This window comes from Trichoplusia ni, chromosome 2 (assembly GCF_003590095.1).
Source record: "Trichoplusia ni isolate ovarian cell line Hi5 chromosome 2, tn1, whole genome shotgun sequence".
NCBI lineage: Eukaryota > Metazoa > Arthropoda > Insecta > Lepidoptera > Noctuidae > Trichoplusia > Trichoplusia ni.
The window spans coordinates 17,433,682-17,447,901 of NC_039479.1; the positions used below are offsets into that span (position 1 = coordinate 17,433,682).

Genomic DNA, 14,220 nt, shown 5'->3' on the forward strand with positions numbered 1-14,220 from the left:
ATTTGTACAAAACCGCATTAGAGAATGATATTCTGGACAATCATGGAACTTATACATTATAGCTGTAACAGGCTAGTGGTATGATCGTCGGACTGTCGGGTCAAAGGTCTTAGGTTCAAATCCCAACACGTGCCAATGTTGTGCCTATTACTTAGTAAATATCCCTTGCTGAGTATGGTGAAGGAAGAGAACATCGTGGAAAAGCAAAAACATTAGAGAATATTTCGAGGGTGTGTTAAAAACGATGTCTCGTACTTAAACTGGTTTACAAACTACAACACGAATTCGTACAATAAATATAGGTAAATAAAATGTTTCCTTAGTGTAATTTCAAGTACCTACTTTAAAGTTTTACAACACTAGCCAAGCCAATGAAAAAGGACACTTGAAACTTTACTATTTACGACTATCACTCACAGACGATGTACACTTAGACGGGAAATTAAAAAGACATAAATTTTACATAAAACGAAAGATATATGAAAGTAGGTACTCGTTCAATGTTTTTAATGCTTGTGGAAAACTTGATTATGCTGTCCTCAATCTAAACGAGGTATTTTCGCTAAGAAAATTATTAATTATCAATGTTTTATGAGGTTTTTCTTGGAAAAGCCCTAAGCAACTAGGTAAGAATGGTACGGTAAAGTATAAGCGAATCATTAAAAGTCATAGTAGATGTATTATGGAACATGAAACATTCTCTTTTTGTAATGGATTTTTTTGCGAAAATAGTACGAATTCTGTTTTTGTTTGGCCCTAGGGAAGAGTTATTCCGGACTGGTGCCTGCTAAAACCTCAGGGGCGCTTTTTTGTTCACTGTAGTCTGGTGCCGAATTGGAGCGCTTTCGCAGACGAAACTGATATAAGTCTTCTCAACAATTAACACCATATTATAAGCACTAGGCCTATGTTTGCAATATAAATTACCTTTAACTCTAACTCAATAGAGCCGAGTAACAGGGTCAACTAGGGCTAAAATCAATACTTCAGACTCAGTCTCTTTATAGAAGTTTGCGAAAATTTGTGTAAATTAAATACAACTTAAAACTCTACACGTTACGAAACATAATTACTTAGTATTCAAACATTAACTGTTATTCAGTGAAATTGTTAAATTTCGAAGAGAACTACGCGCTTTATTTACAAAGCAGTCGGCTTTCGCAATAACGACCGCGGCTGCGCATGCGTTGAATTTGAGCAAACTTTTACTCAGATACACATTTGCGAATGCATTCTTTGATTTTGTGCAATATTACGTGTTTCAGTTTGTTCATTGTTATACTGGATTTTAGGTCAGACGAAAAGAAAATGCGAAAAAATACTTATGCAAGTGCAGCTGTAGGTCAATACTTAACTATGTGAGTTTCTTTTCTGATAAAAATTATTACTTGAAACGATAATAATACCAAGAGCCTTCATGTTATCTATCATACTTCGTATTCTTTTTGAACGAGTATAATAATTAGTAATACAACATTTTGGTGACGCAATAACGTTATCGTAAAGGTCTTGAGTAAATTTTCTACAAATAGGTATTTCCGTACAAACTCGGGCTTTTCCGCACACTCCTATTACGCACATTTCTTCTCATTATACGAAAGATAGAAAGACCCGTCTTAATATATCATGATAACTATGAGTAATAAAGCTTTGCCCTATTCTTGAGATGCAGCTTGCCAGTGATTACGCAAAACACTGCTGTCTGCGTCGTTGTGCGTGACATCGTTAGTAATCAGGAAGGCAGACGCCGCCGCAAGAAACTTGTGACAGTTTGGACGTATATTCTGTTACTTAAGAAGCTATCAGCAGGGAAAAACACCCGGATCTATGCTATAATAAGAATATAGATTGCAGTCACCTCATTTCAGTTTGTAGTTAAGTGATGCCGGAAGGTTTTCAATATGATACATAGATATTATAACAGTCTTGATATGATACAGAACTGGCCAGTCGGATACGAGGAAATAAATGTTATTTTTTTAATAAAAAAAGTTTTTTTTTATAATATGCACAAGAGACTATAAACGATGTGTGTTTGTATGTGTGATATTTAAGATGCCAATATATGTTCTGCTGATCTATACCAACGCAACTTCTAAATCAGAAAAGCCTATATAAATCTTACACAGATCGTTTGACCGTATCTAATCATGGTGCTTACAAATCACGTCACGCAATGTCATGATGTTTCTATTCCGATTGTTTGGGCTTTGGCTGTATAAAATGATGCGTTTGCCCGGTCAGAATGACCGATGACAGCGGTGATGGCGACGCGTGTCGTCTGCGCGCGAAAGTGACTTTTGAACGCTGCCGGGTTTACGAAAGTATTCTAATGGCTTCACTATCTTTGCTCTAGGATTTTTCTTGTTTGCGGAACACGCATGAAATGAAAGCACAGGCTTGGTAATAGAGATTTAGATTGTAGTTTTGTATTCTATTAAGTAAACATAGCATTAGAGATAGATGGGTGGGTTTAGTGTAAAGGTTATAGGTAAGTATGACCTACATTTTATGTTCGTGCATTGATCCTAATATTAATTAAGTAATTATTTAATGACGGTTTACTCATTTATATTTATATTTATATAAATAGCTAGACTTGTTTTGAACTCAACTGGAGTCTGGACTTTCGTCTAGACAGTCTAGCTTGAAATGAATGATGAATGTGAATCCGCCCGCGAAAGTTATTTGTTATTTTAATAAGTTAATTAAGTAGTTTAATGGCATTGCATATTTTGAGGCATTTGTCTGACTAAAGCATTGTGAACTATAGCTATCTTCAAAAATTAAAATTGAATTTCGTGGACTTCTGATTTTTTTCTACCGAATTCCTGAAATCATATATTCAATGTGAATAGAGTAATCAGTTAGAATCATGTGGGAAGCAGTTGCTGAACAATCTGAAGTATTTAAAAACGTATCGATTAATTTGTAATTAGCTATCAAGTGGAGTGAAAGCGCAAATCGCAACAATGTAGCTATCTAAGTAAACAGTAAGGAGACGGAATCTATGGAATAATCTTGAGAGTTATTAAAAAAAACAATTTTTTCAGATTAAATTTTAGTTAGTGTTAAATTGGACGGGCCTGTTGGTCTAGTGGTTAGTGACCCTGACTGCTATACCGGAGGTCGTGGGTTCGATTCCCACCCAGGACAAATGTTTATGTGATGAGCACGATCATTTGTTCTGTGTCTGGGTGTAATTTATCTATATTATGTATGTATTTAGAAATATATAAGTATGTTTATCAGTTGTCTAGTACTCATAATACAAGCTCTGCTTAGTTTGAGACTAGGTGGCGTTGTGTGAAAGTTGTGGAATATTATATATTATATATATATTATATACACAAATTGATGAATTTTGTGAGGGCGTGGGTATTGGTTAGGGGGGGCGGTGAAAAAACCTTCATTTTATGATTTAACCTACTGTACATAAGTAAATACTCTTTAACTTACAGGGTTTTTAATCTTCATTATTATATGTCTTAGGTTTTATGATGGTGATTTTCCCAGGTAATGTGCGTTTTATTTCTTGTTTAGCTAAAGTTTCTGGAGGCAAAAACAAAGTAGGTATCACAATAATACTCGCAATAAATACGTGGAAAAATGTGAATGTGTACCTATATTTCTCCTGTCTAATATAATGAAGTTTTTCGCCTTTGCACTTGTTTCTTTCATGAACTGTAAGCAAAATATAGTTAAAACTTATTTCGCAATACATTTATCAACATCATAATCATCATCTTAATTTAATTTTTGAGCCAGTCTAGCTTTTCTTTTTCTTCTATTCCACTGCTTTCTTGTTCATTTACGGAAACAACAATTAAGAAGCGTGTGCTCGGTGGCATTGAAAACAATAACACCATCGGGAACTATCCCAGACTCTTTCTACATATCGATCCAAGTAATAACCGAACACAACTAAAACTGAACTTTCATATGACTGAAATAGAGTAGAATTTTCTTTGAGAGCCATGTTCAGATGCAAAGTGTATTTGGATGATTTGCCAGACAAATTTGACCTTGATTCCGTGCTATGGGAGCTAACTCTCGACGCCCATTGTGTGATTTTCATTCACTTTTTACTAGGAGTCATGTGCGATAGTATCACGCTTCTCGGCGTCAAGTCGTTTATCTTTTACGTAAATACCAGGAAATGTTAAATAAGCCTAGGGAAATACCCGATTTAAATTTCGCCGTCAAATTACTTCAGAGTTATCACATTATATGAAATAGGATTTATTTCTTAAGTTTTTTTAAATGAGCGATCACTAAAATATGTGACAAAATCTGTGATGAGAACTTATTAATGAATAAAGGAAGTAAAAATACGTATACGTAGATTGATACTTAAGCCTATCGCCGGAAAAAAGACATGAGAATAAGCAGGTGATTTTTCTTCCTTTTTGCATATTTCATCACGATAAAGTTGGAAACAAAGTAGTTCTTATTACAGGTACCGTAGCAAAATTATTGTTTATGATAAAAATGACAACTTTCTATCAAAATCAGAAACGTCACATAAAGTCACAATGACACATACTTAACTCTTACCGTAAAATAGTTTTTAATGATTGCTTTGATTGCAAGATATATCTTATTTATACAATTTATTTTCAATAGTTTCACCACGTTTTCGATAAGCGTAAAAACTTATCAGGTGCGACGTATTAATGAATCAACTTACTTAGTTACAAGTTTTCCTGATATGGACACTGATAGCCACAAGCGTTTCCTTAATGATAACAGTCAAGACAAATTGATTCCTCTTGAGGATAAGAAATATACAGATGATTTCGATACAACCATGAGCACAGTAACTGTTGGCGAGAAGAAAGATAAAGTTAAACATAAAAATATCACACCAGAAATGATTAAAAAAGCCAGAGAAAACTACTTCCGTACTTATTTCGCTACAATGAAGAAGTCAAATATATCCTTCAGTTTGCTTCCAGAAAAGGCGAATTCTTACATGAACTTGGTAGAAACGAATAATGAAACCAATGTTAGTAGTATCAAATTTAAGCAGAATCTACTCACCGCAAGAAAATTTGCCACCGTTTTAATTAACGAACTCCAATATCAGGTCGATACAAAGACTAAAGACAAATTTCTGGACGAAACAAGAAGGAAAAAAAGGTACATAAATAGGAAAAGAAGGCATAAAGCGTATATGGCGGGTGTCCGGAGACATGTGGCCACGGTACGGTCTAAACACGTATACTCTCCAGAATCGAACTGGGTCGCCTAACGTAAGCAAATTTTAGACCCTCTCGCAGAAGTTTATATTACTAGAATCATGTTATAAATAACAATGCATTATAAGATTTTCAACTTGACTTTATTTTAACATCCAAATGCTGTTGCAATGCCAACTTATCACGTCCAAATAAAACACTGCTGTTATCTTTGACTGTTTTAATTCAAAGAAAGTTACAATTATCACATACATATATGGCCTGGAAGTAATTGTTTATTTTAATGTGTATTTCACAAACTTTGTTTGTAACTTGTGCTCTTAATTAATCTCTATTAATTCCAGTGTATAATTTGTTTTATATTTTAATATAATACTTATAAACAAGCTATACACTGTTCTATTTACAAATTATCAAAGTTTCTTCCAATCACCAATATTAAAAAAATATTAAGGTTTAGACTGAGGTGACTGATATTGACTGGGTCGGACAAACGTAGTCCATCGTACAAATTTTGTTGGTTGGATGGAACATTGAGATACTTGGGCACGTGTATTCAGACTTCGAGAATGTCCCGTCGTTCAATTCTACGCAGTAATAGTAAGTCTGACACGTGCTGTCAGCGCTGTTGGCAAACCTGCCATCACTTGTGCAGGTAAACGTAGCTTCTGCATCGCCTCCATCTGATCCACTCTGACAATTATAGTCAAAGTCGCATAAGGTTGTATTGGGATTATAATAAGTTCCACCAGGGCAAGGATATGTGATATATGTATAAGCACCACTACTGTCTTCTTGACATTCTATGTAAGTAGTGCAGTTTACAGAGTCTGGATCAGCAAAGAACCCTTGCGTCGTACAGTTGAAAGTTGAATTAGAGGAATCTGGTATATCGGTATCCGAGCTATCTGTGTCTGACCCACTGGAATTGTCAGAGCCTGTTTCTGTCGTACATATGTAATCAAAGTCACATAAAGTTGTGTTAGGATTGTAGTATGTGTTTTCTGGGCAAACGTAAGGAACTTCTATATAATCGCCATTATCTAGCTGACATTCGATATAGCTTGTACAGTTTGAAGAGTCTGGGTCAGCAAAGTATCCTTGACCTGTACATATAAAGGATGAATTAGTAGACCATGTAGAATTAAAAGAATCTGTTAAATCCGTATTGTCCATTGAGCTATTCGAGTCAGAAGGACATTTGAAGTCAAAATCACATAAAGCCGTATCGGGGTCGAAATATGAGTTATCAGGACAAGTAGATATTACTTGCGTTAAACTACCGTCCGCGTTTTCTTGACAGTCTATATAACTGCTGCAATCTTCAGAATCTGGATCGGCCACGAAACCACGGACTGTACATACGACGGATGAGTTTGTAGAACTAGTCGAATTTGAAGAATCTATTGTATCCGGATTTTCTGTTGATGTAGAATTGGAATCGCTCGACCCTAAATCTGTCGTGCACTCGTAGTCGAAATCACATAACGTGGTAGCAGGATTGTAATATGTATTTTCGGGACAAGTTAACGTAGCCTGGACGTAAGTACCATCTACATTTTCTTGACATTCTATGTAACTAGTACAGTCCGTAGAGTCTGAATCAGCAAAATATCCAAGTGAGTTACAAAAACTATTTGTATCATTTACCACACCACCCCTTACTGCGAGTCCAAGTGTTGTATTTCTAGATTCGCTCGTGATAGTTTCATTTGATATGTCTTGAGTTATTACGCTAGTCAAAATATCCGAACTGTTTGATAAGATGACAGTCGTCCTTCTACTTATAATATCATCAATTGATGTCGTTTCAATTACATCAGTACTGTTAGTACTCGCTGTACTTACAGTTGTTTCGTTACCATTAATAGATATAGTAATAATTGTAGTATTCGTGAAGACGGTGGTAGTTATTACGTCTACAATATCACTTGTTTCTATGTCTTCTGTTGTATTCGTGTTACTGGTTATATTAGTAACAACTATGACTTCTGTTATATTTGTTACTTCATCATCTACAGTCACAGTCGTATTAGTTGTAACAATTGTAATGATTGTCGCATTATCAGTAGTATCAGTGGTGATGGTAGTACTTGAGGAATCAGTATTATTTTTAAGCATCGTCAAAGTTGTTGTATCTATAACTTCCGTTTTATTTCTTACGGCATTTTCATTCGTTGAAAAAGTAGTCTCTATATCTTCCGTTGATATAGAAGTCGAAATATCTTTACTTCCAGTCGAAGTTACAGTTATCGTGTTGTTAGAGGTAGAAGTATCAGTGGAATCTTGAGAACTATTTGATTTCGAATCATTTATAGGAACCGATGAACTTGATGATCTTGAATTTCTTACCGTAGATGTAGAATTAGCTAATTGTTCAATCGTGTTTACACTATTGGTATTGTCACTGATGGAAGTTATCGATTCATTATCCACACTTTGAAAGTTAGAGCGCAAAGAATCTGAAGTTGCTGTTGAATTCCAAGCTATCGTTTCATTTGACCTTACCACTTCAGTCGTATTTGCTTGATTTTCTAAATCTGCGAAGGATGTTTCTGATGTAGAATTTGTTATAACAGAGTCATTCAATATAGATGATAAATAAATATCCACTGAGCCTGAAGAACGCGTAAGGTCTTTAAATACTTTTATATTTGAAGCGCTTGTTATGTCTAAAGTTGATGAGTCCAAAGTATCCATCAGGTTTGTTATACTCGTTGTATTAGATTCTGAACTTGATTGTAAGTCGTAAATGGACTTGTTTCCAAAAGTTTCAGCAGAATCTGTAGAAATGGTAATGTTATTGATATCAAAATTATCAATCGAGTTAACTGATTCATATTCATAAGAAGTATCTGTATTGGTCGAAGAATTGACTTTATCTGATATGGACGTGTCTTGAATTGTAGACGTATTTGAAGAGTTTGTGCTGTCTAATTTAGTTAAATAATTATTTGTTACTGTAGAATTTGATGTAGACGATGTTAACACATCTGTTGACGATAAAGAAACTAAAAGATTTGACTTATCCGCCGTACTTGTTGAGTTAGTTGTTTCCAACGATGAAGAGTTGGCATTTACTGTTGAGTTGATTGAATTCACAGCATGAGTAGCATTTGTTGAGTTTGATGAATACTCAGAATTAGAACTAAAAATGTCTCTTGAGTCAGTATAATTTGTGTTTTCTGTAGTATCAAATGTTGCTATTGTATATTCTGAACTTGAATTTCCTCTAATATTGACTGAGTTTGTGGTGTTTGTAGTATCAGATGTGGAATTTTTGCTGGAACTCAAAGAATTTTGTGAGTTTGTGGAACCCGAATCAGCTATAATGTTTGTTGATACTGTCGAGTTTGATGTTAGTGAATTCAAAATGTCTAAAATATTGGTTGTGTTTGTGACATCTGAATTATCAATTGAGCTTATGTTGCTTAATGATTCAATGGATACAGAATCAACGCTTTTGGTTGAGTTAACTGCACTTTCTGAAAATTCAGCTCTCGTCGAGTTTGATGATAATCCAGATTTCAAGAAGCTTGTCTCATCAGCTGAATCAGTTGTGTTAGTAGATTGACTGGAGTCAGAGGCAGTGTATATTTTTTTTACTGTTGAATCATTTATGACGTCTGTACTTGTTGAATTAAATTCACCTGATGTCGAGATTTTAGAGGAATTTTGTGTTCTCAATATATCTGTATCATCTACATTAGACGAGCTATTTTTAGCGGTTGTCCAGTTGGAAGAAGACGAAATAAATCTATCTTCTTCTATTGACGAATTTGCTGTCACGAATTTTTGCGCTAAGTTTGTTTGATTTGAAGTTTCAAAATCGGTTAAATCCAAATTTATCGTTAAGGTGACTAAACTGTCATTATCCGAAACAGTTGTCGAATTTGAAGTAGAGTTCAATTCCAAACTATGCAAATCAGAGTAATCACTTGAATTCGTTGAGTTAGAAGTCTGTAAAGTTGTTCTTGTTGCAAGTGAGTCCATATTATTTGCTAGAATTGACAAACTAGTTTTGTTTGTGCTATCTGATGTTATGTTTTGCTGAGTATTTGACAAGCTCGCTACTGTATTTTTGTCGGAATTGGACAAGGTGTTGGTTAAATTCGTTGAATTTGTTGTGGAAGAAACTAATGTATAAATTTCAGATGATGAGTTGGTTGTAGCTAAGACATCAGTCAAGTTTGTCAAGTCTAACTTCTCAGAAATTCTAGAATCAATAGTATTTGTTGTGTTTTCTGAATTTATTGATATTGCTGAATTGGTTTCATTTGATAAAATCGTAGAATTCACAAATGATGTTTCGGTAGATTCATTTGTAGTTTTATTACTTTTAATCTCAGTAGTATTCCAAAAGTTATTCGATTCGAAAGAATTTGTGTTGTTGTTTGAACTTGTAGAGTTTTCAGTATCTGAATTGTAGATTTCGGAGCTTTTTGAAATATTTGAAGCACTTGTTGTATCTGAAGAGAATCTTAAGTTTGTGGAGCTGGTGGTATTTTCTGCAGAAGATATTAGAACATCAGTAGAATTTAAAAACTTCGTTTCCTCGGTTGTATTTATAGAATTTGATTGGGATGAGTCATTCCATGTCAAAGAGTCTAAGGTTTCTGTTTTGTTTTGAGAGGTCGTAATTTTTGCGTTTGAGGTTGTGTTCGTTGAGTTTGAGGAATCCCGTACGTAATTTTCCTGTGCATTATCTGAAGACTTTCGGATTTTCACATACAATTTATCTATTGCATCGATTAATCTATCAAGTTCTGAATCAGATGTGATATTTGTAGAATTTGTGGAACTTGAAGTGAATGTGCTTAACGTGTCTAAGGATCTTGTTGTATTTTTACCATCATAAGTGGATGAGGATAATACTGAAGTTTCATTATTGGATGATGACGTACTTTCTTGGTTAGTAGAATTTTCTGCATTCCGTAGACTGATAAGAGATAAGAAATCGGTCCCGTTTGCAGAATAAGTTCGGGATCCATCGTCTGTGTTTGATGTATCTGTTGTGTTCGTCGTGTTCTTCGCGTAGGATGTGTTTGTTGAATTCTCGCGACTTAAGGATCCCGTGTCATTGGAAAGGCTTATCTTGTTTGATGATGACTGACTGTCACCACTCGACGTCTTTACTGTTGCAGCGTGAGTATGCCATATTGCTACTGATATCTGAAAAAGTATATTTAAACATTATTAAGCCTGCCTTGAGATTATGTAGCAGTTGGACTATTCCAATACTTTCGCAATGAAGTGGAAAATGGTCTTCTTAACTGTCTAGAGTGACGGGGTGACTATCCTTTACAGCAGGTTCCAAATGTTTTACCAGATTTCAGAAAGAAAATTTTATATATTATATATTGTATAATTTGTAGAAAACAAGGTACTAATACTAGCACTTACTAGAAAAAGTATAAAAAAGGTTTTAAGCTTTCATTCAACCTACTCCTTTGTTGTAACCAATATACTAGTAACTATACCAAAATTGCCTAACTATTATCTGTAACAATGAAGCCCTATCTTCATAATCACAAAACAACAACAGGCTGCAATTTCGAAGAAAATTTATTTTAATCTCTCTTAATTTAATTAACGTACACTTTTTAAAGATATGAACGCACCTTTGAGCTTTGAGTGGGTAATTTCTAAATTCAAATATTTCAAATGATAAAAATCTTTAGCTAATTATGAAATCAAACTTATTTTATTACCGGTATTTAAAAAAAAAACAAAAAAATATTTCCAAATAGAATTCACTTGTGTACACTTAGTATGACTAAAGAACAGTTATAATTACATAAGTCTTTAACTTAACAAAATAATTGACGACGTCAAAAATAGAAATTTGTACAAGTATCTTACGAGTTAACTAATAAGTTTTAATTAAAACTTGATAAAGTACTTACAAGAAACACAGTCACAACAATTTTTCTCCGCATCTTGAGTTTCTAAATATTTTTTGCAGGCACTTAAGATTATATAGTGAGATAAAGAGATAATTTAGTTATCTCGTTATTCTTAAGATATTAACGTTAATAAACAAATTGCTTTCATGACTTTTGCGAATATCTTACGGTATCTTTCCTCATCACACCAAAATATGTTTAATCTCATTGAACCGTAACTGAACGGTATACCTAAATAAAACAGTCATACAAACAGTCATTACTGTAAACTGAGAGTGTGCTGTCCAAATTAATTGTATTTGTGCTGTGGAACTAATAAATCCTAATGTGGCAACACAAAACGCGTAGCCTAAGCGAGAACCAGTTGACCATCTTGAGCACTAGTTCATCGCCTCACACTTCCTCACCGTCTCATTTAATTTAACAAAAGCGTGCGGTTACCTTTAATTTATTTTTATACAAATATTACAAAAACAATATAACAATTCAACATTATCACGCGCGTAATCAAAATCTGGTGTCTCAACCGTAATTATGTATTCAATATTGACATTACACCTACTCAGCCATAAATTTCTTATGGCACATTGCTTTCATGTTTGTGCATTATTAAATATGAGCGTAAAATTAAAGTGCTTAAATGAAAAGCGAGATTCGTTACGACAAAGAATTTTAATAGTTAAAACAGTAATGACTTTAATTTGTCGTTATTATCGACGGCGAATATTGAATCACCAGTGTTATTAATGCGTCTAGACCGTGCACGAACACTAGTTAAAGTATACGACAATAAAGAAAATATGACATACTAAAGGATTTTTCTAAACATTCTGTTGAAATGGAATAAACTTAGTTTGCAGTACCCAAGTATGAACATCACGTCACATAAATGAAATTTTCTGTCATTTTAAGACTCATGCCTGCAGATATGTATGTGCAATATTGTATTCTACAAAGAATTATAACAGTTTTCGGTACCCAATAACTTTGTTCATGAAAGAAGCAAGCCGAAGCCATTTTAAAATAGTCTGTTAAAAGAACCCATATTTTTATTTTTATATTTGTCCATTATAAGTAGTAGCTACCTCCCCTAATATACAGTTCAGGGGCCAAATTCAATACGAGGTCGAACACTCACTGTCAATATAATGAATTTTCATTGTATCATCGGCAATTATAAATAGTGGAAATAAGCCCAGAAATGCTACATTTGTTTGTGCTAATGGAATTATGAGTAAATGATGCTTTGCTTTGTACGAGGTGTAAGTTCTGAACATAAAAATGCATCTTTAAAGTGCCAGTACTCACGGTCACATAAAAAAGTAATTAGGTGGCATTTAAGATAGATACTTGATATGTTTTGTAATCATTTTATATTATTATTTTCTTGTGATAAGAGATGTAAAAGTGGCAGGTAACGATCTTTTCAGTACTTTAGGGGTTCTTCACATTGAAAACCTCATGTGGTAAACATGAGGTCTTTATCAATTTAAACAATAGTATGAATAAAAGCTTTATTTTAATTCTTGTATGAGTTACATAATGCATGCATACATATTATTAATTATTTATTTTAACGATAAGTAATTCAAAAATACAACCAAGATTGCTCAAAATTGTTCTTAATTTAACAATAGAATTCTAAGACGTATATTAACGCGGGATCTGCAGACATCCATTTCTTGCTAAAAAGAGATGAGCATATACTTCAAACGCATTGATATTTTGCAGTGCACAATTTGGTATTAGGGTTGAACAATGATGTACTAGGGCACGTGTAGTTGTATTGAGCAAACGACCCGTTCGCCAACTCCACGCAGTAGTAGTATCTCTTGCATGTGTAATCATTTTCATCCGCAACTCTTCCAGCCTTTGTACAATTGAACGTTTTTTCAGTGCAACTATAATCCGGTTCACAAAACGTAGTTTTAGGATTATAATAAGTTTTCTTTGGACAATCGTATTTCCATTCAGAGAAGTTGCCGTTTATTTCTATACACTCGATGTATGAGGAACAATTGTTAGTGTTGGGGTCTGGTATGAAGCCTTCTGTTGTGCATGGAGATTTAATTTCAGGAGTGACTTTGCACTCGAAGTTTTCTGGAGAGGTGCAACGGGAGATCCTGGGGTCGAAGACTGTGATGCTAGGGCATATTGTGTTGTAGGAGAGGTAGGTGTTGGAGGCCTTAACGTAGATGCAGAGGGTGTAGTTCTTGCAGGTCGTGTCGGCCAGGTCGGGGTGCCGGCCAGCGCCCGTCGCCGTACAGTTCACAGCGGCATTGGCTTGCCACGTGCAGCCGCATAACACCTAGAACAGAACACAATATTAATGCTATAAAGTAAATTGATTTTGTAAGCGATGCGTGTTACACATATTTCATTATTTGTTTGTACAGTGCCTTTCAATTAAGAGTGCGAGTCGAAATATTAAATGAAGTAGGAAGAAACCACTGAAATGTAGTATTTTCGTCGAAGCAGAGAAATATTTTTTTTTAATTTATTTAAAATTTGAACGAAATACTTACAAATGTAAGAGCGAAGATCTTTGTCATCATCTCATCATCAACTGGCTGACTGAACTCGATGAATAGAATACATTTTCTTATAAATAGGGAGTAACATAATATAAAACAATCACAAAGCACTATTGTAAACGTGCGGAAAACAATGGATTACCTCACTTTAAACATGTAATCGTTAGATTAATTATAATCATCGGATTAGGACTTTCATTTTATTAGACAGTCGTAGAAAATATAATCGCGGTTCATCCATAGAAAACAAACATTATTTGTATTTTGAATTCTATTGTTTTCCATACTTTTGTTATATTTTACGTATTGTTAAAATTCAGTTTTGATAGGATTCTGGATAACGCTAACATTAATCGTAGAGAAACCTCATTTGTTATTTTTGCCCGGTCGGTAGTTGTTTTTTTACTTCTTCGGAGTGTTCATCGGTAAGCCGACAGTGAAATATATATCTAACTAGCTGTTGCGCGCGACTTCGTCCGCGTGTTTAGAAGATATAAATTAGGAAGTTTTGAACGGAAGGCCTCGAAGATGAATAATTTTCACTATTTTTTCTACATTTTCCATTGTATCTTCACTCCT

At 34.3% G+C, this 14,220-nt stretch overlaps 2 protein-coding genes across 2 annotated transcripts; both read right to left on the reverse strand.

The window, feature by feature from the left end:
* Nucleotides 1-5,325: 5,325 nt before the first annotated feature.
* LOC113508479 (serine-rich adhesin for platelets-like) lies at nt 5,326-11,211 on the reverse strand. The gene is made up of 2 exons (XM_026891548.1): nt 11,108-11,211; nt 5,326-10,373 (listed from the first exon to the last, which is right to left on the reverse strand). Exons 1-2 carry the CDS (start codon nt 11,138-11,140, stop codon nt 5,658-5,660), a joined length of 4,749 nt encoding a protein of 1,582 aa, XP_026747349.1. The 5' UTR covers nt 11,141-11,211; the 3' UTR covers nt 5,326-5,657.
* Nucleotides 11,212-11,570: 359 nt separating this feature from the next.
* On the reverse strand, nt 11,571-13,901 carry LOC113508481. The gene is made up of 2 exons (XM_026891549.1): nt 13,633-13,901; nt 11,571-13,415 (listed from the first exon to the last, which is right to left on the reverse strand). Exons 1-2 carry the CDS (start codon nt 13,660-13,662, stop codon nt 12,816-12,818), a joined length of 630 nt encoding a protein of 209 aa, XP_026747350.1. The 5' UTR covers nt 13,663-13,901; the 3' UTR covers nt 11,571-12,815.
* Between the last annotated feature and the right edge of the window lie 319 nt (nt 13,902-14,220).

What these genes read in the sequence shown, in the direction of transcription:
- LOC113508481 (XM_026891549.1), bottom strand. Translation starts at nt 13,662, where the DNA reads ATGATGACAAAGATCTTCGCTCTTACATTT. An exon ending in AGATCTTCGCTCTTACATTT is followed by an intron (nt 13,416 to 13,632) that starts GTAAGTATTTCG and finishes GTTCTGTTCTAG; the next exon opens with GTGTTATGCGGCTGCACGTG.
- LOC113508479 (XM_026891548.1), bottom strand. Translation starts at nt 11,140, where the DNA reads ATGCGGAGAAAAATTGTTGTGACTGTGTTTCTT. An exon ending in TTGTTGTGACTGTGTTTCTT is followed by an intron (nt 10,374 to 11,107) that starts GTAAGTACTTTA and finishes ATACTTTTTCAG; the next exon opens with ATATCAGTAGCAATATGGCA.